Genomic DNA, 10,997 nt, shown 5'->3' with positions numbered 1-10,997 from the left:
AGCAAAACAATGTGATTATTTACTACATCACATTAGAAACTTCTAAAACTATCGGCATTCCTCTACTGCATTATGCACGTATTATATATACATAGTGGGGTGGTCACCTGGGTGATCGAGTTTAGCGAGCTAAGAATATTTCTGGAAATCATATTTAAATACGAATTTGATATTGAAAAAAAATCAACAATATTTTCCGATTTCACCGACATAATAATAAAAAATATGAAGTGGTTATATAAATAAAAAATCATGAGTGCAATTAGAAAAAAGAAAAGAAAAAAATAATCGAACTGGAGATACTGGGATTTGAAACGTGGTCTTCTCAGCCAATTCCAACCGGCCGATTTCCCACCTGAGCTATTAGAACTTTATTGACAGTTGCGAAATATATATATACACATATATATACAAGAATTGCTCGTTTAATAGTATTAGATTAGATAAACCTTCCTCTGGTATCACTCTATTTAAGAAAACCGCTTCGGTTGGCAATCAACATTTTAGTTTTACATAATCAAGAGTTGAACATCGTTTCATATGTAATATTAAATAAATACTTATAAGAAATAAAATATTCTAGAAATTATGAAAGTTTGGATATCAATAGGACGATGATAATATTTTTCAGAAATGTCTTTTAGCGCCATCTATATGTTTTTTTAGAAAACTTTTCCACCTGTAAAACAATTTTCTACTACATTCGCACGAACTCTTTCAACGGAACTTCCTGAATTTCATAACATACGATAGATGGCGCTTATACAAATTTCAGTGCGTCCAAAAGTAAATGTTACCAAATAGTATTCGCTAATAGTTTATTTCAATATGTTTTAAGTGTTTTTAGTAAAGCGTGTGTGGATTATTTAAGTACATAGTATGTAGGCTTTGAAACGTGTCATGTCGAAATGTAATGGTGTAGGTAATGGTGTGGTAGAGTGGTGATCGCGCTCGGGCGCCGTGAGTTATTCCCAGCGCGTCGGCGGGAAGGCGGGGGCACTGCGCGGCGCTGGCTCAGTGTGTCGGCGCGCGCCGCCGACATGGGCAACCATTCATCCTCCCACGCCGCGCACAAGACACGGAAGAACGTCCACTGGAAGTCAGCAGGTGACTATCACAATGCTCCGACATATCTAGTGGACACTCAGCCTGCCCCCAGACGAACCCGCGCACCCGCACGCCACGTTGGCCCAAGACCCAGCCTATACGTCTATTTTTAAAAAGACCGCTCGCTGCGCTTCTGTTCGACACGCCAAAACAAATCGTAAGACCTGGCCCCCAACGTCGACAGTCGAACGCCTCGTTTTGTAAATAACGTAATGTCAGGATGTTTTTTCAATATACAGGTTGAACGTGAAGTAAGTTCTTTAAACCGGTGACTCATATTTCTAACGATTAAATACTCCACATTAGCTTAGATAAGGGTATGAATTAATACGAGTTATTTAACATTTTATCTTTTACGTTCCATTAAATCTATGTCATAACATCTTTCGCAAGAGTCGTCGTCGATTTTTGTTGTATAACACTAATGTGGGGCAAAGTAAGTCTTAAGCATTCCCATTAATTTTAAAAACATGAACATATCGAACAATTTTGTGTCTCAAATACGTTTTATATACCTAATATTTAAAGCAACCGTATATCCATTAGTACGTTTCCTGCTTCCAGGGCGACCGGCGGCGCCTGGCAAGCCGGATATAATTCCGCTTCTTTCCGACGAGGAGCCGAACGCCATCACATTGAAATGGCCAGCTCCCGCGCAAGACGGCGGTGCGCCACTGCGTGGTTACCAGGTGGAGTGCAACCGGCTCGGCTCGGTGGAGTGGGTTCGCACGGCGCCACCCATTGTACTGCGCCCTGAGCTGCTGCTCACCGGCCTTGAACCCCCGCATCGCTATCAGTTCCGCGTGGCGGCTATCAACGCCGTCGGCCGTTCCGAGTACAGCGAACTTTCCGACGTTCTCACCGTCAACTCCGACAGCCCCATCCAGTATCCCCCAGTGTTTGACCAGCACCTGGAGGATGTGACCGCGCTAGAAAACGATAAGACGGAATTCCGCGTAACTTTCTCGGGCATGCCTCACCCGACGATAGCGTGGTTTAAGGACGACTACGAAATATTCAGCAGCAGACGAACGGCCATTTCGACGAACGAGTCGTCGAGCGTTCTCGTTTTTTATCAGACTCTACCGAGCGACGAAGGAGAGATAAAATGCACGGCCACGAACCGCGCCGGACACGCTGTGAGCAGGGCGAGGCTGTCCCTCGAAGCCGCTCCGAAACTGCGCTACCCACGGCAGTACGAGGACGGTTTGTTATACGAAATTAATGAAACAATTTTCCTAAAAACAACGGTCGTGGGCAAACCCACCCCCGTCGTGGAATGGCGTCATGACGGACAACCGATAAGCGTCGACGATCGAGTGCAAATTACAAACACACCAAAATTTTCAGTGTTAAAGATTACTTCGGCTCAGCGAAGTGATCGCGGCGAGTACCAGATCCACGCAAAGAATAACATCGGTGAAGACACTGCCGCATTCCTCGTGACCGTGACGGCACCCCCTGACCCGCCCGTGAATGTCTCGGTAGCGCGGCAAGTCGACAAGTCCGTGACATTGGACTGGGAACCGCCCGAAGACGACGGCGGCTGTCGCATCGGCAACTACGTGGTCGAGTACTACCGCAGCGGCTGGAATGTCTGGCTGAAGGCGACTACGAGCCGCAAAACCAACGTCACTCTATTCGATCTGATCGAAGGCAGCGAATATCGGTTTCGCGTGAAGGCCGAAAGTCCGTACGGAATGAGCGCACCGAGTAAGGAGTCAGCGCCGGTGAAGATTCCCGGTCGGTCTGTGGATATGGAGTTCCTCGCTGTGGAATCAAGGATTATTACCGAAGCTCTGACGCGAGAGGGAGGGGAGGAGGTGCCTGTGTCTCCGGCGCCCAGACGCAAACGTGCCTCCGCTGCAGCCAACACCCAGCAAGCCCCCGCGGCCTCCGTCTCTCCCGTGCCTCTCAGAAAACAGAAGAGAGTCTCGGTGCCAAACGAAGCCACCAGCAACGAATTCATGCTGGTGTTGTATCCAGCCAAGGCTAACGATAAAGCTGGTAAGCGTTAACCCTTCTTAAATATTTTAGGTTTAATTTAATAGGTACAATTTAGGATTTGCTTGCGAATAAAACTCTGTCAACATATCAGAGGGCATCAATTTTTACTACAAAGTATGTACTGTAATGGTAAACGGAGTATGAGAAAAATCATACAATGGCAACGCAATTTGAATGGTTATTAATTTCTTGCGACTGCGATTTGTTGTATGTCTGAAATATGCGAATGTATTCATTTATTCAATTTATATAATAATATTTATATAATAAGTAGTAATTACCAAACGACGCGACGTTATCCCGTCTTGTGTTAACTTTTCTGAACTTTACAATTTATACGCAATTATTTTGATTCTTTATTGCGTAAAATAAATTTCTACAAAGGATCATAAAGACTAAATACTCATAAATGGATAAAGTAATCATTAAGTCGTTCTTAAATAGTGTTGTAACCAAGTCAAATAGGAGTAGGATACATGTATGATTCCATTCCTATTGGTGTTAAGTGACATCAAATGTATATTATGTAGGTACCTATTTATTACGTGTGAACATTTTTTTTTTCATTTTTACATCCATAGCTTAATTGGCTATAGCGAAGACACGGTGAGTCGGAGATACAGGTTCGATTTTTAATATGATATTAAGAATGTTTAGAATTCTCTCATATATGGGTAACATAAAAATATATAATACCTATTACATGTTTCTGTTAAATTTTATGATAGAGGTAAACAATTTTTTTTATATCACTAGGTCGGCAAACAAGCGTACGGCTCACCTGATGGTAAGAGATTACCGTAGCTTATAGACGCCAGCAACACCAGAGGCATCGCAAGCGCGTTGCCGACCCAATCCCCAATCCCCCCAGGAGCTCTGGTCACCTTACTCACCAACAGGAACACAATACTGCTTGAAAACAGTATTATTTAGCTGTGATCTTCTGTAAGGTCGAGGTAGTACCCCAGTCGGGCTGCTCCATATTTTGAGCAGGAAATTCCTGCTGTGCCCTACCATATATACCTATTTATTACGTGTATTTTTACATCCATGGCTTAATTGGCTAGAGCGAAGACACGGTGAGTCGGAGATACAGGTTCGATTTTTAATATGATATTAAGAATGTTTCGAATTCTCTCATATTTGGGTAAGACATTATATATAATACCTATTACATGTTTCTGTTAAATTTTATGATAGAGGTAAACAATATGAAAATAAAGACAATTTCAACAGTGACAATTAAAATTAAGAAATACGATAAATAAGAATAAAACCACTAAACCACACTAAGACATACTTTTAAATAGCAATGCATCAGTGTTCAAGATGTGTAAATAAATAAGTCGAGCCGATAGTCCGTTTAACCAATAACATAATTACTTCGATCGAATAATTTTGATCCAGTTTGTTTGTGCTGAACGGTTCTTTGAGCTATTATTACACGCAGTCTAAAATATCTCAGAACAAAACACACTAACCCATACGCTAACTGAGCTCACGTCAATATATAAAGCGCTCCATGTTTAGCTTCTGCGAAGTTATAATTATACACATTCAAATTATAATGAGCGATGTGATACCTATGCTTTCGACGTATTGCTATTCAAATATTGGCAAACTTAATTTTTACCCACACCTGAAAGGCACATATCCATGTAGTATTATATACAAGTTTGAATGAATCGATATTTATTTACAGATCGCAATTCAATCTATACGTATTATACATATAATACGTACCTATAAATTGATTGATAGACGTTACTGAGGAATTTGCTGGCTAGCTCATTAAATCGACATATCGCTACGCCAATAATCTTTTTATACAAATAATATGTATGAATAATGCTTATTTAGTAGCTACCTTAGTCTCCGTGTATTATACACTCTTACAATATTTTTAATTTCATTTTCAGAAAAGAGGAAGTCTTTTCAATTAGACTTAGAAGACGCACTTTCCCCTCCACCGATCTCGTTGTCGGCTCCAGAGCTCAGTTCGCGCTGCGTGATGCCGTTCAAAGCGCTTCGGAACGCCGTCAGCTCAACGGAACTGCTCCACGAGCGTGCCATGGCTCGCTTCTATAAAGCGGTAGCGTTAAAAGAAGGTCAAAACATACAAAAAGATAATAAGTCACTCTCACGTGAACAAAATCACATTCCGTACGCCAGCAATCGAAACGATACACTCGAAGAAGAAAAACCGAAAACCAAAGAAATAGATGAAAACAATTTCAAACCTCCAGAAATACTAATCAAATCAGAATCAGTGGAAAGCAAGGAAATCAAATTTAGCCCGGATACGCGACAGGATTCTGTAAACTCAGATAAATGGCAGCATATGTCATTCGATGATGACTATACCGCGAGTACTGTGTCAACAGATGGAGACTATTCAGATGAGGAAGAAGACAGTCTTACCGAAGACATTCAAAGGGAAAGTCAGTTGATTGAAGAAGAAGAAACATACCACCCGAGAGATAAAATAACTCGACCTTCTTCCGTAAACGAAACCATAGAGGAAGAGGAGGAATCTGAAAACGAACCATTGAAACCTTTACCTTTGCCAGACCCTAATTTTGTTCCAAAACCTATACTAAAGAAAAGAGACCTGAACCTGGTGAGTAACAAAACAATAGAGCCAAAGACTACAAAACAAGAGAAAAATACCGACAATAGAAAGAAAAAAGATGATAAAGCAAACATATTTAGCAAAATAACTAAGCAAAAACCATTTAGTTTTCCCAAAATGCTTAGTAAAAAACAAAACGGCAAAACTTCGCAAGATAATTTAGAAACAAAAGAAGAAAAGTCCACAAAAGTTGAAACGATCGATGATAATTTCGGCGACGAAGGAAGAACTGTTATTGATTACTATGGGAATATTGTCAAAGAGTATGGCAGTCACAAAAAAACAAGCACACCGTTGTACCTTAACACAGAAGATCTTAAGCAGGTAGCAGAAAAACAATCGAGCGAAGAAACTAAGGCACAAGATAATGAAGTAGTTGAACCAAAAAAGCTTGTTAATAAATCTGAAAAGTCAAAAATGAAAGGTAATTCTGTGAAAGCAAAAAATAAAGTATCTTCTGCTAATCAACAGACACGACAAAAGAAACCCGTAAATTTGGAAAAATCAAAGGTAGCAAATGAGAACAAGGAAAAGTTAAAAGCCTCTGGTTCACAACAACAGCACCATCAGCAGAAACCCGAGAAACTGCAAGCTAATGACACCCGTGTCGTACTAAAAACGACCGAACGAGCGACCGTCGTTATACCTATAGATTATAAAAAACTAGAAGAGCGAGCTAAGGTAAACGTTAGATCTGCGATAGATTACACTGTAGACGTATGCTTGTTGATACTGGCCTTCTGGGTTTATTTCTTTAAAGATGAAAGATTAGCAATTCCATTTTTAATACTCATTATTTATCGTCAAGTTCAAGAGACAATTATGCAAAATATTCCCGACTGGATCAACCGCTACACGCCTCAGTGGCTAAAGAAGAAGACATCTTGACGATACCCAAAAGACAATGTGCGATTATTTGATTGTAATGTGAATAATGTGTTTTGTGAGTTATTGTGAATTACTTTGCCAAATATTGTTTTTGTAATGAAGTTTTTATATGTTTTATGAATTCATTATAAAAATTATTAATAGTGATTCTACATAAAATCCATGGGGCAACGATAAAATAAGACGTTTGCTGGCAGTCCTTTTCGAAAATTTGTTTTTATTTTATTAAATTTTAGCGTGAACAATTATAATTGTAATAATTCACACTTAAGAATATTATCATACAATGTTTGATTATCGACACAGTTTAAAATGGGTCAGATTTTTGTCGCAATTTAAAATACCAAGATCGGATTGTCTATCGTACGGTCCTCCGAGAAGAGTCTACGACCCAAAGGTTTGTGCGATTCAGGACAAAGGTCTGGTTCTCGGTGTGTATTTTAATGAGAACGTGAAAGACGAAGGCGCAATATTAACGGCAAGTGCACAAAAATATGACGAACAATGTGGCGGTAAACTTTGGAAACAATTAAAATTAACTCCGATACCACGGCTCGGAGAGTACCGAATATTCTATGATTTAGACAGCACCTACGGTTTCGTAGCAGTCGCAGGCCTTGGAACTGAATGCTTGACATTTAACAACCTTGAACAATTAGACGAAAGCAAAGAAGCTATTCGCATAGCAGCGGGAATCGGAGCACAGGCGCTTCAAAAGTTTAAACCCTCTCTGATTCACGTAGAATCCTTTGGAAACGCTGAGGCTGCTGCAGAAGGCGCAACACTGTCTACTTGGAAATTTCAGGAATATAAAAATCCTACCAGTAAGGAAATTGTTCATCCAGCTAAAATGGCACTGTACGACGACTGTGATTTTCATGGGTGGAAAATTGGAACCTTAAAGGCGCAATCTCAAAATTTAGCTAGGTTTCTTCAAGAAATGCCCCCTAACCACCTAAACCCGACGTCGTTCGCTAAAATAGCTGTCGAATTGCTTTGCGAATTGAACATAAATGTTGAAGTTAAAACGCAAGGATGGGCGGCCAGTCACGAAATGGGTGGATTTGTTACAATCGGTAAATCCTCAATTCAGCCACCGCTTTACGTTGAAATAAGTTACTTCGGTGCAGACGAGCGCACGAGACCCATCGTGATGATAGGGAAAGGTGTCACTTTTGATAGTGGCAGTCTAGACCTTAAGCCTTTGAAGGAATTAAGATATATGAAGGGTGATATGGCGGGAGCCGCGTGCGTCGTAGCAATAACCCGAGCGGCAGCTATCCTTAAATTGCCAATAAACATTCGAGGCATTCTACCACTATGCGAACTAATGCCAAGTGGAAGAAGTCCTAAATTCGGAGACATAGTATCGTGCGCTCACGGAAAATCGATTCATATAAGGATGCCGTCGAGAGAAGGACGACTCTTAATTGCAGATAGCTTAGTGCATGCTAGGAATTACTGGCCAAAGGCCATTCTTGACATAGGAACAATGTCAAAAGAGCTAATATACTCACTGGGAGGTGCGGCCTGCGGTTGCTATACAAACTCGGAGGAGTTGTTCTGTTACGTCAGAGCTGCCAGCAGTCAAACTGGAGATAGAATCTGGAGACTGCCCTTGTGGAAGTACTACGAAGAACGGATAAAAGACTGCGAAACTGCAGATGTAGCTAACGCATCTCACGATGAATACGGCGATTCGCCAAACTGCGCTGCTTTCTTGAAACAGTTCGTTTGTGACAGCAAGTGGTTACACTTCGACACGTACAATGTTGCCTACACGAAGGGTCACGACTTTCCCTACCTTCACAGAGGGATGACCGGCAGACCCACGAGGACAGTCATAGAAATGATGTTCCAACTATTAGGAGATTCTAAATTGTGATATGTATTCATTTTCTAACTTTTTATTGTTCTGTGACATTGTTTAATCTTTTTATACAGCATATTTTCGAAACGAATATATTGTATTTGCCGTATTATAATAAAAATGCTAACATAGAGTCGTTTTATTTAATTTATTTTTATTTTTTAAATGGCATTTAATTGACATTGACTTTATGAGTAAAAACGAAATGTTAAAGTTTTATACAATACAATGTGAAATTATTGTTGACATTGTAAATGTTCGCATTGACAATTTTAACGCCTGCTGAGTTCATAGCAGTAAAAATTTTAACTAAAATATCTAAAATAGTAACAACAAAATAACATTCCCGATGCTCTATTTTTGGCAAGCCTTTTTTAATAAACAACGCTAGTTTTTAACCAACCACGCAGAGGGGTGTTATAAGTTTTATGTCAATGTCTGTCCGTGTCATCGATGCTCGAAGCTTTTGAAGGGAAGGGTTTTCTTGAGTTTCCTAGCGTGTTTTTAGCAGTTTAGTACAAAATTATCCCAGATTTTAGCAAAGTCTTCGTCAAAATTATCCTGTAATATTATCGTATAAGTCACAATTCCTAGGTAAATGATTTTTATATACTTTCTTTAACCTTTTAAGCTTGCTTAAGCCGTGAATATTTAATATCTCTTTGTAAAATATTTGTATTGAAATAAAATTCAATTTTTTTTTTTATAAAAATATATTTTTATACATTTAATCTGGACAAATATAACGTGTGTCACGAAGACGATCGTCCTTGCTACTTCTTGTACATTTTATGAAATTTTGAACGACTTCTGAACATTTAAGCGTTTCACATTTATTTATTTCATAACACTCTTCAAGAACAGAACGCTGCTCGCCGCAGACGCTCTCCGTGACTCCAATACACTTCTCAATAGCTAGAATAATTTCATTTAGACTCTGGTGACACTTCCTCACAACATCGTAGTGTTCTTTCAGTTCAATTACTAAACTCTCTTGACAACCGACCTCCTAGACGTTTGATTGTTTCATGTTTACTAGACAATTTTGTCAACTTTTACAATTACTGTAATTTTTACGGTCAAATTTGTAGCATGCTTATTGTTAGCTTCGAAATCAAGTTGGCTGTTTGAACAAATCAGGCTTATTAGTTAAAAATTAGATACTTTGAGTATTCTTATTTTCTACAGCATAAAACAGTCGTATTACGTATTTGAAATCCTGTTACAAAATTGTTAAAACTTGTTGACTCAGTTAAACTAAATATTAACTGATTCCCGCGACATTAATAATTTTAACGTACCTCATCCCCTCACAGGTAGATGTAAAAAACACAACGCTGAAGCCAAAATAATGAAAGAATTATAAAAAATTACATTATATAAACATCCAAAGTCCATTTTAACCCCTTCAGAGTTAGTTTATAAAACCCTTAAACACCTGTATATTTATTTCAAACGAGCTGTACCCGCGACTTCGTCCGCATGGAATTTAACAAAAAAGTTATTGTTCAGTTCGTCGTTATAAAATAAATAAATTTCTAAAATAAAAGTAACCTAAGTTACTCCTTACTTAAATCAGCTATCTGCCAGTGAAAGTCCCGTCAAAATCGGTCCAGCCGTTTCAGGGATTAACCGGAACAAACAGACAGACAGCAGACAAAAATTGTAAAAAATGTTATTTTGGTATATGTACCGTGTATACATCCATATGCATTTAGTAAAAAGCGGTTATTTTAATATTACAAACAGACACTCCAATTTTACTTATTTGTATAGATGAAAAGACTAAATCTACCATTTTCAGTTATCATTTTAATATAGGACTTCCATATAAAATTTTGTCCCTTATTGTTACTCTTAAGGGCTATCTTTAATAAGATTAATCGATCTTAACATTTCGTTAGAACATGTAAAATAGTATACATTTAGTTATGTACACGAATCTTAAGAACGACTGCGCCGTGGCCGGCTTTTTTTTTTAAATATAGACTAGCACTTGACTGCGATATCACCTGATGGTAAGTGAAGATGCAGCCTAAGATAATGCGCGCTTGCCTAGAAGATGCCTATTACTCGTTTTGAAGATACCCAAGTTATAATTATTTGGAAAAACGAAAGCCGCAAGGGCATTCCAAATATTTGCGGTGCATATTAAAAAAGAGGAAGCTAAACGCTTAGTGCGAGATCGTGGGATTTGAACCACGTAGTGGTGCAGACTCAAGCGATGCCTTGCGGTTCGGTGGTAGAATGGTGATGCTACCAAATTGTATGGCGTGGCAAAACAACTATATGTAAAGTCGATAAGTAGTAGAAATGAATTTACCTTAATTTACCTTCACTATCCCCACTACTTCGTTTAGCCCAAAATTTCCATCCAGTCTCTATAAGATTCAACCAGCAGGATACTAATGCCCCACATTGCCCCAATGTGGGTACGCCCATGAACTGCACCAAACTATATTTTTTTGTTGTGTTCAGTGTTTTCAAAACACA

General features: G+C 39.1%; 2 protein-coding genes across 2 annotated transcripts; both read left to right on the top strand.

The window, feature by feature from the left end:
* Positions 1–1,025: 1,025 nt before the first annotated feature.
* Positions 1,026–6,777, top strand: LOC123668647 (titin). The gene is made up of 3 exons (XM_045602359.1): positions 1,026–1,107; positions 1,672–3,114; positions 5,034–6,777. Exons 1-3 carry the CDS (start codon positions 1,041–1,043, stop codon positions 6,632–6,634), a joined length of 3,111 nt encoding a protein of 1,036 aa, XP_045458315.1. The 5' UTR covers positions 1,026–1,040; the 3' UTR covers positions 6,635–6,777.
* A 134-nt stretch (positions 6,778–6,911) lies between these two features.
* Positions 6,912–8,637, top strand: LOC123668648 (cytosol aminopeptidase-like). Its single transcript, XM_045602360.1, has one exon. The coding sequence runs from the start codon at positions 6,921–6,923 to the stop codon at positions 8,517–8,519; it is 1,599 nt and encodes a 532-aa protein (XP_045458316.1). The 5' UTR covers positions 6,912–6,920; the 3' UTR covers positions 8,520–8,637.
* Positions 8,638–10,997: the final 2,360 nt, after the last annotated feature.

The sequence above is a fragment of the Melitaea cinxia genome, chromosome Z (genome assembly GCF_905220565.1).
Source record: "Melitaea cinxia chromosome Z, ilMelCinx1.1, whole genome shotgun sequence".
In the NCBI taxonomy this organism is placed as follows: Eukaryota; Metazoa; Arthropoda; class Insecta; order Lepidoptera; family Nymphalidae; genus Melitaea; species Melitaea cinxia.
The sequence above is the reverse complement of the archived record's forward strand: the minus strand, read 5'-3'. Positions and strand labels throughout refer to the sequence as shown.

What these genes read in the sequence shown, in the direction of transcription:
- LOC123668647 (XM_045602359.1), top strand. Translation starts at nt 1,041, where the DNA reads ATGGGCAACCATTCATCCTCCCACGCCGCGCACAAGACACGGAAGAAC. An exon ending in CGTCCACTGGAAGTCAGCAG is followed by an intron (nt 1,108 to 1,671) that starts GTGACTATCACA and finishes TCCTGCTTCCAG; the next exon opens with GGCGACCGGCGGCGCCTGGC. An exon ending in CAAGGCTAACGATAAAGCTG is followed by an intron (nt 3,115 to 5,033) that starts GTAAGCGTTAAC and finishes TTTCATTTTCAG; the next exon opens with AAAAGAGGAAGTCTTTTCAA.
- LOC123668648 (XM_045602360.1), top strand. Translation starts at nt 6,921, where the DNA reads ATGTTTGATTATCGACACAGTTTAAAATGGGTCAGATTTTTGTCGCAA.